The sequence below is a fragment of the Theropithecus gelada genome, chromosome 11, assembly GCF_003255815.1.
Source record: "Theropithecus gelada isolate Dixy chromosome 11, Tgel_1.0, whole genome shotgun sequence".
Classification (NCBI taxonomy): domain Eukaryota; kingdom Metazoa; phylum Chordata; class Mammalia; order Primates; family Cercopithecidae; genus Theropithecus; species Theropithecus gelada.
Window position 1 is genome coordinate 10,007,870 of NC_037679.1, and position 17,477 is coordinate 10,025,346.

Consider the following 17,477-nt stretch of genomic DNA (forward strand, 5'->3'; position numbering starts at 1 on the left):
AGGAAGAAGAGAGGCGAACCCCGGGAGGGGGGCGATTGCGGGGGCCGAGAACCCGCCCACCCCCCCCACCCCGGGGGAAAAAAGACAAATCCCCCACAAAAAAAAAAAAAAAAAAAAAAAAAAAGTCGGATATCACAATCTAACTTTGGACAAATGTTGGAAAGTTTTAATACGCTTAAAAAATTGAGGCCAGACATGGTGACCAACACCTGTAATCCCAGCACTTTGGGAGGCCTGTTTGAGCCCAGGAGTTTGACACCAGCCGGGGTAACATAATAAGACCCTGTCAGAATAAAAAATAATGAATTAGCTGGGCATGGTGGTGTGCACCTGTAATCCTAGCTGCTCAGGAGGCTCAGGCTGGAAGATTGCTTGAGCCCAGGAAGGTGAGGCTGCAGTGAGCTGTCATTGCACCACTGCACTTCAGCCGGGGTGACAGAGCGAGACCCTGTCTCAAAAATAAAAAAATAAAAAATATTTAAAAAAACATTGAAAACAGCTTTTCTCAGTTGTAAAATATTGCTATAACTTGGATATTGTATTGATGTAGTTTATAAAAATTAACATATTGTATGCATGCCAAGTGTTACATGTATTAACTTGTTTAATTGTAAAATGAGGCCGGGCGCGGTGGCTCAAGCCTGTAATCCCAGCACTTTGGGAGGCCGAGACGGGCGGATCACGAGGTCAGGAGATCGAGACCATCCTGGCTAACACGGTGAAACCCCGTCTCTACTAAAAAATACAAAAAACTAGCCGGGCGAGGTGGCGGGCGCCTGTAGTCCCGGCTACTCGGGAGGCTGAGGCAGGAGAATGGCATAAACCCGGGAGGCGGAGCTTGCAGAGAGCTGAGATCCGGCCACTGTACTCCAGCCTGGGCGACAGAGCGAGACTCCGTCTCAAAAAAAAAAATAAAAAAAAAAAATAAAAAAAAAAAAATAATTGTAAAATGAGATAAAAGTGAATCATACAGATTTTAAAATGGCATATATTTATACCTGCCTTTGCCAGTGACCTCCACCTTGCTAGATCTAATGGTCTCTTCTCAGTCCTTATTTTATCTGACTTGTAAACAGCATTGGACATGGTTGATCATTCTTTTCTCCTCAGTATGCTGTCTTCACTAGTTTACCATGGACAGCTCAATCATTTGGTTCTCTTTCATCCTTACTGGTGACTCCATCTTAGTCTCATTTGCTGTTCCTCCTCTTCATCCGGTCTCTTAGTGTTCCTGAGGCTAGTCCTCAGTCTTCTTCTATTTATCCCTGTGAGCTCATCCAGTCTCATGGCTTTAAGGACTCTAAAAAGCTAGACCTCTAGAAATTATGTATCTAGCCCAGACCTCTTTCCAGACCTGCAGGCTTTGTATATTTAGTGGTCGTCTCAATGTCAGCAGTTGAATATTTAACAGGTTTTTTAAAACTTAGCATGTCAGGTAGATTAGTAATAAAACAACACTTTAAAGTAATGTGCATCAGTGTAGAAATAGGGTGGAGGATGAATCAGAGACTAGTCTTTTTAACTCCGGTAAAACAGTACTGCTTCATTTGGGGGATAGACTTTATTCTCAGCTCTGGGCCTGCTATATTTGATACTACTTTAATAGGTTGGGCTCCTGGAGTAAACTTTCTCATTTTCCCTTTTCCTTTTGTTCCTTTCTTTTAGACCTTAGATTTAATGTACAAATGAATTTGAGTGGCCGGAGACAGATAATTTTTTTCTAAAAGTAAAAATTCAGTTGTTTCTTTTCCCACCTGCATTGTTCATCATGTTAACGCCAGTTCTTTTTTAGGTATCATCTTTATCAGAAAGTGAGGAGTCCCAGGACTCATCCGACAGCATAGGCTCCTCACAGAAAGCCCACGGGATCCTAGCACGGCGCCCATCTTACAGGTGAGTACTCTTGTATGAAGCCCTGCATGTTATAATAGTACCAAATGAGTTCAAGTGGTGCTGTGCAAAGTACACTAAAGAAGTTAGCACGTGTCAGTGTTAAGAATGAAATTGGGTGGCCCTCGCCTATAATCTCAGCCCTTTGGGAGGCCAAGGTAGGATTGCTTGAGCCCAGGACTTCAAGAGCAGCCTGGGCAACATGGCAAGACCCTGTCTCTTCAAAAAATACAAAACTTAGCTGGACATAGTGGCGCATGCCTGTAGTCCCATCTCGTTAGAGGCTAAGGCAGGAAGATGGCTTGAGCCCAGGAGTTTGAAGTTGATCTACGCCTGGGTGATAGAGCAAGACCCTGTCTCCAAGAAAAAATGAAATTGGACCTTTGGCCGGACGCAGTGGCTTATGCCTGTAGTCCCAGCACTTTGGGAGGCCAAGGTGGGCAGATCACCTGAGATCAGGAGTTGGAGACCAGCCTGGCCAACATGATGAAACCCCGTCTCTAATAAAAATAGAAAAATTAGCTTGGTGTGGTAGTGCACACTTGTAATCCCAGCTACTCAGGAGGCTGAAGCAGGAGAATCACTTGAACCTGGGAGGCGGAGGTTGCCGTGAGCCAAGATTGCGCCACTGCACTGCAGCCTGGGCAACAGAACAAGACTCTTGTCTCCAAAAAAAAGAAAAAAAAAGCAAATTGGATCTTTATCTTATACCATTACACAAATCAGTGCCAAGTGGATATGAGACCTAAATGTTAAGACCTGAAACTGTAAAAATCCTAGAAGAGAACAGAGGGGATAAGCTCTTCGACACTGACCTTGACAATGATTTTTTGGATATCACACCAAAAGCTCAGGCTACAAAAACAAAAATAAATAAATGGGACTACATCAAACTAAAAAAAGCTTCTGTGTAGCAAAGGAAACCAGCAACAAAATGAAAAGGCAGCTTACGAACTGGGAAAAAATTATTTGCAAACCACTTATCTGATAAGGGGTTAATACCCGTAACTGAAGATAAAATTAGAGAACCTGAGGACACAGCTCTGAGTAGATTACCTAGAATGGAACACAGAAAGACAAATAGAAGTTAAGATAGAAGATAGAATGAGAAGGTCCAGTATACAACATACATAGGATAAAAGGAGAGAAGAGGGAAGGGCACTTCCAGCTTCTACTCTCTCTACAAGAGAAAATGACAATGACTGCAATTTCCAGGATATGAATTTCCCAGTGTAAGAAAGCAAGGTCCAAAACAAGATAAATTAATAGAAACCTACATTTAGATGTATGTTGTGAAGTAAAACTGGAGAACACCAAGGATAAACATGAGATTTTAAAAGCTAAAAGCGTCCAAGAGAAAAGACCAGTTTTTAGAAAGGAATGACCAGTAAGCTGACAACAGATTTTTGAAGTACAGTATAAGACAGTGAACTAAAATCCTTATTTTTATTTTTAAATTATTACATGCTTTTTGAGATGGAGGTCTCACCCTGTTGCCCAGGCTGGAGTGCAGTGGTGTGATCACAGCTTACTGTAGCCTCTACCTCCTGGGTTCAGCTCCTCAGCCTCCTGAGTACCTGGGACTATAAGCATATGCCATGATGCCCACACATGCTATGATGCCCACCTGATTTTTTTATATTTTTGGTAGAGATAGAGTCCCACTATGTTGACCAGGTTGGTCTCAAACTCTTGGGCTCAAGTGATCCTCTCACCTCAGCCTCCCAAAGTGTTGGTATTATAGGCATGAGCCACTGTACTCAGGCTCCAATATTTAAACTCAAAGAGAAAGTAACTTTTGACCTGGAATTCTGTGCCTACCTGAACAATCCTTGAGGTCAGGAGTTCGAAATGAGCCTGGCCAACATGGTGAAACCCCATCTCTACTAAAAATACAGAAATTAGCTGGGCCTGGTGGCACATGCCTGTAGTCCCAGCTACTTGGGAGGCTGAGGCACAAGAATCGCTTGAACCAGGGGGCGGAGGCTGCAGTGAGCTGAGACCGCGCCACTGCACTCCAGCCTGAGTGACAGAGCAAGACTCCATCTCAAAAAAAAAAAAAAAAAGGAAAAAAAAAAAAGAAACTAAGTGTATACTTCAGGAAGAAGAAAATGAAAGGAATGTAAATATAAGAAAGAATGGTGAACAAAGACAATTCATTTCAGTTAGCATTGGCTTTTTAGAACAATAGTAATAATGATTAATTTGGGTAGTTTTGTGGGTTTTTGTTAAGATGCTGTCTTGCTCTGTCACCCAGGCTGGAGTGCAGTGGAGTGATCTCGGCTCACTGCAAGCTCTGCCTCCCAGGTTCACGCCAATCTCCTCTCCTGCTTCAGCCTCCTGAGTAGCTGGACCTACAGGCGCCCACCACCACACCTAGCTAATTTTTTGTATTTTTTAGTAGAGACAGGGTTTCACCGTGTTAGCCAGGATGGTCTCGATCTCCTGACCTAATGATCTGCCCACCTCGGCCTCCCAAAGTGCTGGGATTACAGGCATGAGCCACCGCGCCCAGCCTGAACCTGAGATTTCTTTATTAGGTAGGGGTGTCTCAAGGAGGCTATAACATCTGAAAAGAAACTTCTCAAAGTTAAGCTTTCTGGATTGCCACAGATTAGCAAAGATCAAATATTAATTCACTCAAAAATCATCAAACGTGCAAGGACATAAACCAGGTAACTGAGAACTGGCAGAAACAATACATCAACTCAATAAATGCAGGGAAAAAAAGTATTTGATTAAATCCAGCACGTCATACATTTCAACCAAAAATGAATATGTAGCATATGTAGACTTTTAGAACTTAACTATGTATAGTATAGATCATCATTGCCCAAATTCTAGACTGGTCACTACCTGGTGCACATGTGTAATTGGTATGAATAGCATTGCAGAGACTTTGGAAACTGAACTGACATTGGAACCCACAGAAGGCTGATCAGAACTTGTGACCTGGACACAACCAGATTGATACCTTCTAACACAAGAATATAGGCTAGGTCTGTGGCTCATGCCTGTAATCCCAGCACTTTGGGAAGCTGAGGTGGGAGGACTGCTTGAGTCCAGGAATTTAAGACCAATCTGTGTAATATAACGAGATCCTGTCTCTACAAAAAATACAAAAATTAGCTAGGTATGGTGGTGTGCACCTGTATTCCCAGCTTCAGGAGGCTGAAGGCAGAGGATCACTTGAGCCCAGGAGGTTGATGCTTCAGTGAGCCATGATTGTGCCATGCACTCCAACCTGAGCGACAAAGCAAGTCCCTGTCTCAAATATACATATGCACATGCAACAAGAATATAAAACATTTTTTATAGTATTTAAACAAGACCCAGAGTCTGATAGCATAATACTGAAAGTGTTCCAAAATTACTTGGTATCAAAGAACAAGGAAAAATCTCAACTTGCATGGGAAAAGACTGTTGACAGAAGCCAACTCCTAGATGATACAAATGTTGGAATTATATGACAAGGCCTTTAAAGAAGCTATTATTTAACTGTTCCAACAAGTAAGTGAATTTTCTTGAAAGGTATAAACTCTCAGCCAAAAATAGAGTATGTAAAGAGAATAAAATAGAGATTTCAGAGCCAAGAAACAAAGTAACAGAGATAAAACCTCACTGGATGGGTTCAATAGTAGAATGGAAGTGAGAGAAAAAACAGTCAACTTTGAAGAGTATTCAATGGATATTATCCAATCTGAACATAAAAAAGCGTGATTGGAAAATTATCTAATTCTCAGGGACCTGTGAGACAATACCTAAAGATCTAAGATTTATGTCATTACAGTCACAGAGAGAGAGGAAAAAAGTATAGTGCAGAAAAAATACTTGAAGAAATAATGGCTGAAAAATTACCAAATTTGGTGAAAGATGTAAACCTACAGGTTCAGAAATGTCAGCAAACTCTAAACAGGATAAACACAAATAAATCATTGCCCAGACTTACCATAATCAAATGCTGAAAACTAAAGTTAAAGAAAAATTTTATGAGTAGCCAGAGAATAATGGCACATTACTTACAAGAGAACAATGTGAATAACTACAGAGTGCTCATCAGAAACTATGGAGGCGAGAAGAAAATGGAATAGCATTTTTAAAGTGCTAAAAGAAAAAAGAAGTATCTCCTGGGTCTTGGCACCCAAAATAGAAAGAAAATTAAAAAAAGATCAACCCAAAATTCTGTGTCTACTGAAAACATCCTTCAGACTTGGAGGCCAAATAAATATTCTCATGGAGGAAAACTAAGGGAAATCATTGCCAGCAGAACTGCTATAAAACAACTGCTAAGAAAATTCTTAAGAGAAAGAAACTTGAAGGTAAGGAATGAAGAAACAGCATCTGGGCAAATATAATGGACGGTTCCTCTCCTATTGAATTCCTTAAAATAGGGGTCCCCAAGCCCCAGGCCATGGACTGGTACCTGTCTGTGGCCTGTTAGGAATCGGGTTGCACAGCAGGAGGTGAGCAGCAGGTGAGCAACCCTTAGCACCCAAGCTCTGCCTCCTGTCAAATCAGTGGCAGTATTAGATTCTCATAGGAATGTGAACCGTGTTGTGAACTGCACATGCAAGGGATCTAGGTTGCATGCTCTTCATGAGAATCTAATATCTGGTGATCTGAGGTGAAATAGTTTCATCCTGAAACCATCCCCCGACTTCCCTATCCATGGAAAAATTGTCTTCCATGAAACCGGTCCCTGGTGCCAAAAGGGTTAGGATGTAATTCCAGCTACTTGGGGGGCTAAGGCAGTAGAATCGCTTGAACCCGGGAGGTGGAGGTTGCAGTGAGCTGAGATCGTACCACTGCACTCCAGCCTGGGTGACAGAGCGAGACTCTGTCTCAATCAATCAATCAATTTGACAGCTGAAAACAAATTATGAAATTCTGGTGGGGTTTTTAATATATGCAGAGGCAATATATAAAACATCTACAACATAGAGAGGGAAATGTAAACAGTTCTAATATGGTGGTAAGGTTTCTACATTCCACCTGAAGTGGTAAAATACTGATTCTGTGTAGACTGTGAAAAGCTAGGTATCTATATACCCCTAGAGCAACTACTAAAAAAAACTACGCAAAAAGATTTAGTCAAATATACAGTAGATTAAAATTTGAAAAGTCTTCAAATAGTCCAAAATAATGCAGGTTCAGGAACACAGAAGAATTTTAAAAACAGAATAAACAGAAAGCAAATAATAAAGTGGAAGATCAGCCAATACTGAAGATGGCCTACACTCACCAAATAAAAGGCAATTGTAAAACTATAGATCAATATCCTTCATGAATATATACACACAAAATACTCCACAAAATATTAGCAAACTAAATCCAACAACATATAAAAGGTATTATATGCCATGACCAAACAGGATTTATCCCTGAAATGCAAAATTGGTTTAGTAATTGAAAATCAATTAATGTCATACATCACATTAATAGAATCAAAACAAAAAACATATGATCATCTCAAGACACAGAGCATTTGACAAAAATCCAGTACCCTTTCATGATAAAACTGCTCAGCAAACAAATAGAAGGCTGCTTCCTCAACCTGATGAAGAGTATCTACAAAAAACCCACAACTAACCTCCTAATAAGAAAATAATGTGGAGATCCCCTCTCACCACTTCTAAACATTGCACTCAGGGAATTAGTCAATAAATTAAATAAAAGGCATCCTGATTGGAAAGGACTAAATAAAACACTTTGTACACGACATTATCTTATATGTACAAAATCCTAAAGAATCTATTAAAATAGAACTAATCAACAAGTTCCAGCAAGGTTGTAGGATGTAAGATCAATATAACAAAAATCAACTGTATTTCCTTATATTAGCAATGACTAATCAAAAAATGAAACTTAAAAACAATTCTATTTACAATAACAAAGTATAAAAGATTTAAAATTAAATTTATAAATTTAAATTATACCTAGATATGAATTTAACAAAAGAAACAGAACACATATACTGGAGGCCAGGCTCAGTGGCTCATGCCTGTAATCCCAACACTTTGGGAGGCCGAGGCAGGGAGTCACCTGAGGTCAGGAGTTTGAGACCAGCCTGGCCAACATGGTGAAACCCTGTCTCTTCTAAAAATACAAACATTAGCCAGGCCTGGTGACTGGCACGCACCTGTAGTTCCAGCTACTCAGGATGCTGAGGCGGGATAATCCCTTGAACCTGGAAGGCAGAGGTTACAGTGAGCTGTGATCGCACCATTGCACTCCAGACTGGGTGACAAGAGCAAAACTCCATCTCAAAAAAAAAGAATACATATACTGGAAACTATAAAACCTTATTGAAAGAAATTTTAAAGGATCTAAGTAAGGCCGGGAGCAGTGGCTCACACCTGTAATTCCAGCACTTTGGGAGGTCAAGGCGGGCAGATCACGAGGTCAGGAGTATGGGACCAGCCTGGCCAATATGGTGAAACCCTGTCTCTACTAAAAATACAAAAATTAGCTGGGCGTGGTGGCCCGTGCCTGTAATCCCCACTACTCAGGAGGCTGAGACAGAAGATTCTCTTGAATCCAGGAGGCAGAGGTTGCGTTGAGCTGAGATCGCGCCACTGTACTCCAGCCTGGGCATCAGAGCGGGGAGACTCCCCGTCTTTTTTTTTTTTTTTTTTTTTTTTTTTTTTTTTTTTTTTTTTTTTTTTGAGATGGAGTCTCACTCTGCCGCCCAGGCTGGAGTGCAATGGCCGGATCTCGGCTCACTGCAAGCTCCGCCTCCCGGGTTCACGCCATTCTCCTGCCTCAGCCTCCCGAGTAGCTGGGACTACAGGCGCCCGCCACCGCACCCGGCTAGTTTTTTGTATTTTTTTTTAGTAGAGACGGGGTTTCACCGTGTTAGCCAGGATGGTTTCGATCTCCTGACCTCGTGATCCGCCCGTCTCGGCCTCCCAAAGTGCTGGGATTACAGGCTTGAGCCACCGCGCCCGGCCGACTCCCCGTCTTAAAAAAAAAAAAAAAAAAGATCTAAATAAGTGAAAATACATCTCATGTTAATTGATCAGAATACTAAATATTAAGACAACCCCATTAAAAAATGAGCAAGGGGGCTGGGCATGGTGACTCATGCATGTAATCCCAGCACTTTAGGAGGCTGAGGTGGGTGGATCACCTGAGGTTAGGAGTTCGAGACCAGCATGGCCAACATGGTGAAACCTTGTCTCTACTAAAAATAAAAATAAAAACATTAGCCAGGCATAGTGGCGGGCACTTGTAATGCCAGCTACTAGGGAGGCTGAGGCAGGAGAATCACTTGAACCAGGAGGCAGAGGTTGTAGTGAGCCGAGATTGCACCACTGTGCTCCAGCTTGGGCGACATCAAAAAAAAAAAAGAAAAAAAGCAAGGGATTTGAATAAAAATTTATCCAAAGAAGATAAACAAATGACTAATAAAGCTATGAAAAAATGTTCAACATCATTTATCATTAAGGGAATTGCAAATCAAAATTGTGAAGTACTGCTTCAAACCCACTAGGATGACTCAAATAGAAAAAAAAGACCAATAATAAGTGTTGGTGATGATATAGAGAAATTAAAACTCTCATACACTGCTGGTAAGAATGTTAAAAAAAAAAAATAGTACAGTTGCTATGGAAAACAGTCTGGCAGTTCTTCAGAATACTAAGTTACCATATAACCCACTACTTCCTATGCTGGTTATATCCCCAAGAGAAATAAAAACATACATTTATATGAAAACTTGTACATGAATGTTTATAGCAGCATTGTTTATAATAGCCAAAGCATGGAAATAACCCAAATGTCCATTAAGTGTTGAATGGATAAACAAAATGTGGTGTATTCATAAAATTGAATATTTTTACTTAGCAATTAAAAAGCAATGAAGTCCTAATACATGCTACAACATGGATAAACCTTGAAAATATTAACCTAAGTAAAATAAGTCATTTGTAAGAGATTGCATATTGTATGATTCCATTTATATGAAATGTCCAAAATAGACAAATTTATAGAAACAAAGTAGGCAAGTGGTTGCTTAGAGCTTGGGAGAGGAAAGAGAAGAATGAATTGACTGCTGATGGGTACCAAGTTTCTTTTAGGGGAACAAAAGTGTTCTAAGATTACAGTAGTGGTTGCACAACCCTGTTAATATACTAAAAACACTGAATTGTATGCTTAAATGAGTTAATTGTATGGTATGTGAATTATATCTCAGAGTCATTTTTCTTTAAAAAAACAAAGATTATTAGAATGGATATAAAAAATGACTCACTTCAAAAATGATCTAGCTAGTCTAAAGTAAAAGGATAGTTAACGACATACCATGAAAACACTAATGAAAAAAAACTAACATGGCTATATTATTGTCATATAAAATAGACTTCAGAATAAGGAAAATCTGCAGAGATAAAGAGGGATATTACATAATGATAAGAGTTCACCAAGAAGACATAATCCAAATGTGTATGCATCTAACAAAAGAGCTTTATAATATATTTATCAAAAACTAGTAGGGCAGGTCCCAGTGGCTCACACCTGTGATCTCAGCCCTTCCAGAGGCCAAGGAGGGAGGATTGCATGAGCCCAGGAGTTCAAGACCAGCCAGGGCAACATAGTGAGACCCTGTCTCTTCACAAAATTAAAGTTAGCCAGACGTGGTGGTTTGTGCCTCTGGTCCCAGCTGCACAGGATTTGGAGGCTGCAATGAGCTATGATTGAGCCACTACACTCTAGCATGGATGACAGCAAGACCCTGTCTCTAAAAAGAAACTAACAGAACTGAAAAGAGAAACAAACAGGTCCACAGTTACAGTTGATGACTTCAATTAACCTGTCTCAGGATTCATTAGAACTTGTAGTCAGGGCCCGGATCCCAGCCCTTTGGGAGGCCAAGGCAGGCGGATCACAGGTCAGGAGATCAAGACCATCCTGGCTAACATGGTGAAACCCCGTCTCTACTAAAAATACAAAAAAAAATTAGCTGGGCGTGGTGGCGGCGCCTGTAGTCCCAGCTACTCGGGAGGCTGAGGCAGGAGAATGGTGTGAACCCGGGAGGCGGAGCTTGCAGTGAGCCGAGATCGCGCTACTGCACTCCAGCCTGGGTGAGAGCGAGACTCCGTCTCAAAAAAAAAAAAAAAAAAAAGAACTTGTAGTCAGAAAATCAGCAAGATTATAGAAGAACCTAATGCCAGATAATATCAGAAGCCAACAAGATCTTTTTTTTTTTTTTCTCCTGAGATTGAGTCTCACTCTGTCACTCAGGCTGGAGTGCAGTAGCACGATTTCAGCTCACTGCAACCTCCGCCTTCCAGGTTCAAGCAATTCTCCTGCCTCAGCCTCCAAACCCACGCCCAGCTAACTTTTTTTGTTTTTAGTAGAGACGGGGTTTCACTATATTGTCCAGGCTGGTCTCGAGCTCCTGTCCTTGTCATCTGTCTGCCTTGGCCTCCCAAAGTGCTGGGATTACAGGCGTGAGCTTTGCCTAACTGACATTTTTATAACACTTGACCCAGCAGCTGTAGAATGAAGAAAATCCACCAAGAAATATCACATTCTGGGTCATAACAAATCTTACCAAATTTAAAAGAACAGAAATCATGCACAGAATGTTCTGTGATCATACTGAAATTAGAGTAGAATAATAGGTATAGGAAGGCCAGGCACAGTGGCTCATGCCTGTAATCCCAGCACTGTGGGAGGCCAAGGTGGCCAGATTGCGTGAGCCTAAGAGTTTGAGACCAGCCTGGGCAACATAGGGAGACCTTGTCTCTACAAAAAAATACAAAAAATTAGCCAGGTATGGTGGTGCACACCTGTAGTCCCAGCCACTCGGGAGGCTGAGGTGGGAAGATCACTTGAGCCTGGGAGATCAAGGCTGCAGTGAGCTGTGATCGTGCCACTGTACTCCAGCCTAGGTGACAGAGTGAGACCCTGTCTCAAAAAAAAGAAAAAAAAATCTTTTGTGATTCTTAAGCCACTGTGACCAAATGGTTCTTAAGTAGGGAATGTCTACAGAGTAAGTCTCCTTATTAATATTTTCAAGCATGAATTAGTTATTTCCAGTGTGGTTCTTACAGACATTCGCAGGATTACCATGTTTTCCTTTCTGATGAACACTCCCATCTTTACACTGAATTTGGAGTTTTCAGGTCTTGCTCTTAAGCATAGTCAGATATGAAAAGAAACACTGAGAAGCAGACTAGGTGGCCAATTATTTGCATTACAGTATTGAGAAAAAAAATAAAGCCGGGCACAGTGACTCACACCTGTAATCCCAGCACTTCGGGAGGCCCAGGTGGGCAGATCACCTGAGGTCAGGAGTTCAAGACCAGCCTGACCAAAATGGTGAAACACTATCTTCACTAAAAATACAAAAATTAGCCGGGTGTGGTGGTGCACGCCTGTAATACAGGAGGCTGAGGCAGGAGACTTGCTTGAAATTAGGAGGCAGAGGTTGCAGTGAGCTGAGATTGCACTGCTGCACTCCAGCCTGGGCAACAAAAGTGAAACTCTGTCTCAAAGAAAAAAGAAAAAAGAACTGCTAGTAGTTGTTTTTTCCTAAATCATTTAGCATTTACCAACTGTCCAGACCAAAGGTTATTTTCAGGTAGGAAAGTTCTGATTTCAACTTCTCCATTGGCCCATGCTCAGCACAGTTTATCCTGTTCCAAGTACTCATTGAAGAACTTGTTTACTTGGCTGTCACTGACACCAAATGGGCTTGTAGACACAAAATGCCATAAGGATAACAGTCATCAGCAGGATGCTGAAAATGGTTCCCATCAACACCAGGTTCTGCCTGCGCAGCACCACATAGGGCCGGCTTCACTCCAGCAGATCCATGGCACTCAGGGCCTCTTCCTGCCCCACCAGGAGGCTGCACAGGCCAAGGCACAGCCATGGCAACGCCAGATGCAGCATCTTCCCCTGTACTTTTCTTTATACTCAGAAAGTGTTTCATAATTTAAAATGGAAAAATAAATGGGCGCGGCATTCCACAGTCTCATGATAGACTGGCTGTAGGACCATGCAGGCATTGGACAGAGGTGGACTTGTGGAAAAAAAGACCATGCAGGCAGTTTGTTAAATGAATCTGGAGCTCTACTCCAGACCTACTTACTCAATCATGGCCACCAGATGGGAATCTAGATTCAACAGACCTTTCCAGAATGATTCTGTTACATAGGCAGGTTTAGGAAGCACTGTGACTATTCTACAGAAATGCTTAAAACAGAGTCCTATAGGACTGACACCTCCATTGTGCTTCCTGTGGAACTTCTCTTAATGTAGTCTACAGTTGTATTAGCTCTTGGTGGGACAACAGTCCACACAAAGGAGACCAAACTGGAGAAGGATCTTCAACATGTTACAGAAGAACACATGAAAAAACTGAAAGTATTTGGCCTAGAATAAGGAAGACTTGTAGCAGTTATCAAATACTGCAAAGTAGGTCACAGATATAGAATTGGGATTAGGCTTAAATTTCTTGCTATGACTCATGCCTGTAGTCCCAACACTTTAGAAGGCCTAGGTGGAAGAATCACTTGAACCCAGAAATTCAAGAACAGCCTGGGCAAAATAGGCCCCATCTCTACTAAAAAAAAAAAAAATTAGCCAGGTATGATGACATGTACCTATAATCCCAGATGCTTGGGAGGCTGAGGCAGGAGGATCGCTTGAGCCTGAGAAGTCAAAGTGGGGTGAGCCATGATCATGCCACGGTACTCCAGCCTGGGCAACAGAGTGAGGCTGTCTCAAAAGAAAAGAAAAAAATAATTAATAAATTTATTTAGTTTCACTGGATGGAACTAGCTTTGGATCCAAAAAAGGAAAGGTTCTAACTATTCAATAATAGAATGGTTTACTTTTTGGAAATAGTGGGTGCCATTTTTCTGGAAGTAGAGGTTGTCAGGAATGTTAGGGAATTCCTCCATGAGCTGGGAAGTTGGCATAGATAAAAGAGCCCTTTTCATTCTGAGGGCTTTCTTTTTCCTTTGTGATTCCTTTTTTGTTGTTTTCACATAAGTATTTCAGTTTTCTCATTTTTCTACAGTGAACATAGAATTCTTAAGCATTTCTTTTTTCTGTCTTTTTTCCAGAAGCAAACAATGCATATTGCCTACTCTTTCCTCTACCCCCAATTGTCTTTTTTTTTTTTTTTTTTTTTTTTTTGGGGACAGAGTCTCATGTTGTCGCCCAGGCTGGAGTGCAGTGGCACAAATTCCACTCATTGTAGCCTCCACCTCCCGGGTTAAAGCAATTCTCCTGCCTCAGCCTCCCAAGTAGCTGGAATTACAGACGTGAGCAACCACGCCCAGCTAATTTTTGCATTTTTAGTAGAGATGGGGTTTTACCATGTCGGCCAGGCTGGTCTTGAACTCCGGAGCTCAGGTGTTCTGCCTGCCTTGGCCTCCCACAGTACTGGGATTACAGGCATCAGCCACTGCGCCCATCCCCAATTGTCTTGAAAGACCTTTCTTTTTATCAAGGAATACTTTTTCCATCCCTTATTCTTGTCATTAGTGCCATTTCACTGAGTCTGAGGGATATCCATGGGATCATATTTACCTCTTTTTGTTAAAATAAGCAATGTTATTCATCATTGATACTCTGCATTTTATAGTAGTTTTTCTTACCTACTTCGTTTGGAGAACTGTTTTACGGGTTTTTATTTTTTGTTTTTGTTTCTTTTGAGACAGAGTCTCACTCTGTCGCCCAGGCTGGAGTACAGTGGCACTATCTTGGCTCACTGCAACCTCCACCTTCCAGGTTCAAGCAATTCTCCCAACTCAGTCCCCCCAAGTAGCTGGGATTACAGGCACACACCACAATGTCCAGCTAATTTTTGTATTTGTGGTAGGGATGGGGTATCACCGTGTTGACCAGGCTGGTCTCCAAACTCCTGATCTCAAGTGATCTGCCCACCTCAGCCTCCCAAAGTGCTGGGATTACAGGTGGGAGCCACCATGCCCGGCCCTCTTTACTCTTTAATATGTAATCAGCCTGGAGCACGTCATTATAATAATATGTGCTAAATAAAATGATTCTTTGGAATAATAGTTTAAATGTCCGGTAGATTATTGGACTCTCACTGTGTCGCCCAGGCTGGAGTGCAGTGGTGCGACTTTGGCTCACTGCAATCTCTGTCTCCTGAATTCAAGCAATCCTCCTGCCTCAGTCTCCCAAATAGCTGGGATTACAGGTGCCTGCCACCATGCCCAGTTTATTTTTGTATTATTACTAGAGACAGGGTTTCACCTTATTGGCCAGCCTGGTCTCGAACTCCTGACCTTGTGATCCACTGGTCTCGGCCTCCCAAAGTGATGGGATTACAGGCATGAGCCACCACTCCTGGCCAATTATTGTAACTTCCTGAGATTGAAAAAGTTTTAGAAATTTCTTTTTGTGGCTGGGCATGGTGGCACATGCCTGTAATCCCAGCACTTTGGGAGGAGGAGATGAGTGGATCACTTGAGGCCAGGAGTTCAAGACCAGCCTGGCCAACATGGTGAAACTTCGTGTCTACTGAAAATACAAAAATTAGCTGAGTGCGGTGGCTTACGCTTGTGGTCCCAGCTACTTGGGAGGCTGGGGCACAAGAATCTCTTAAGCCAGGGAAGCAGAGGTTGCAGTGAGCTGTGATGGCACCACTGTACTCCAGCCTGGGTGACAGAGCAAGATCTTGTCTCAAAAAAAAAAAAAATTTCTTTTCGTGAAGTCATTCACATTACCAATGTTTAATAGAGTTCTGTTTTTTTACAGAAAAATTTTGAAAGACTTATCTTCTGAAGATACACGGGGCAGAAAAGGAGACGGAGAAAATTCTGGAGTTTCTGCTGTCACTTCTATGTCTGTTCCAACTCCCATCTATCAGACTAGCAGCGGACAGTACAGTATGTATAGGAATCAATTTCCACGTTATAAACACACAAAACCTGACTTCTGTAGAAAGACATGGTGTTAGAAAAACTGTCATACTTTGATAGTGATGATTATTAAAGGATGTTTTCAGCCAGGAATAATGCAAAGTACTGTTTCGCATTATTTCATTTACTCCTTACAACAACTTTGTGACATAGGCAGTTATCAATGTATGAGGGAACTGAGACCTACATCATTAGATACTGTTTTGTTTTGAGACAGAGTCTCGCTCTTGTCGCCCAAGCTGGATGCAGTGGCACGATCTTGGCTCACTGCAACCTCCACCTCCTGGGTTCAAGTGATTCTCCTGCCTCAGCCTCTGGAGTAGCTGGGATTACAGGCGTGTGCCACCACGCCCGGCTAATTTTTGTATTTTTAGTAGAGAGGGGGTTTCACCATATTGGCTAGGCTGGTCTCGAACTTCTGACCTCAGGTGATCCGCCCACCTTGGCCTCCCAAAGTGCTGGGATTACAGGCATGAGCCACTGTGCCCGGCCTTATTTTGTCCATTCTTTTATCTATGTAGTTCCATACATAATTGCTGTATATTAGTATAATTCCTTTCAGAACATTCCTGGCCTTTTTTTTTTTTTTTTTTTTTTTTTTTGAGATGGAGTTTCGCTCTGTTGCCCAAGTTAGAGTGCAGTGCCATGATCTCAGCTCACTGCAACCTCCACCTCCCTGGTTCAAGTGATTTTCCTTCCTCAGCCTCCCAGGTAGCTGGGATTATAGGCGTGCACCACTTTGCTTGGCTAATTTTTGCATTTTTAGTAGAGACGGGGTTTCACCATGTTGGCCAGGTTGGTCTCGAACTCTCCTGACCTGAAGTGATTCACCCACCTCGGCCTCCCAAAGTGCTGGGATTACAGGCGTGAGCCACCACTCCTGGCCCCTGCCTATTCGTTAAAAATATTTATTGTTTGATTTATATACAGTAAAATTCACTCTTTGGGGAGTTTATGAGTTTTGACAAACATGTAGAATAGTATAACCCCACCAATCAAGATTGAGTTCTATCACCCTAAGGAATTTACTTGTGCTGCCTATTTGTTGTCTCCCGCTCCACTCCTAACATTAATCTTTAAGTTTCATTCAGTCTTGCCACAAAATATATGTCCCATCTGACTACCTCTTGCCATCTCCAACCACTACCAGCTTAGTTTAGGCTGTCATCTGAATTACTGGAGTAGGCATCCAGTTGGTCATCGTGCTTCCATTCTTGCCCTAATAATCAGTTTTCCATGCTGTGGCCAAAGTGATTTATTTAAGATGTCAACTAGATCACATCATTCCTGCTCAAAGTCCTCTAGTGACATTTTATCACACTTAGAATAAAATCCAGATCTTACAAGGCATGACATTTAGGATCTGCCTACCACTCTGACCTCATCTCCTGCCACCTGATGGCATTCTGACTGCCCCAGACTTCCTAACTGTACCTCAGACACACGAGCTTGTTTCTGCTTCAGGATCTCTGGAGTTGTCGTTGCTCATGCCTGGCATGTTCTTCCCCCAGATCCTTACATGGCTTGCATCCTACACCCCTGCTGTGCTTAAGTGTCACCTCCACAAAGAGACCACTCTTTTTCAGACTTGTGGCTCCTCCCTTTAGTTTTCCTTAATCTCCTATATTTTTCTTTATAGCATTTACATATAATTAAGTTAGTACACATTAGTTTAATTATAGA

General features: G+C 41.9%; 1 protein-coding gene across 1 annotated transcript in view; it reads left to right on the forward strand.

The window, feature by feature from the left end:
* Window positions 1–17,477, forward strand: part of ATF1 (activating transcription factor 1) — a 60,508-nt gene that overhangs the window by 32,908 nt on the left and 10,123 nt on the right. Inside the window, exons 3-4 of the mRNA XM_025403572.1 lie at window positions 1,793–1,893; window positions 15,631–15,761. Of these exons, the coding sequence (XP_025259357.1) occupies window positions 1,793–1,893; window positions 15,631–15,761 (232 nt within the window). The remainder of the gene's footprint in view (window positions 1–1,792; window positions 1,894–15,630; window positions 15,762–17,477) is intronic.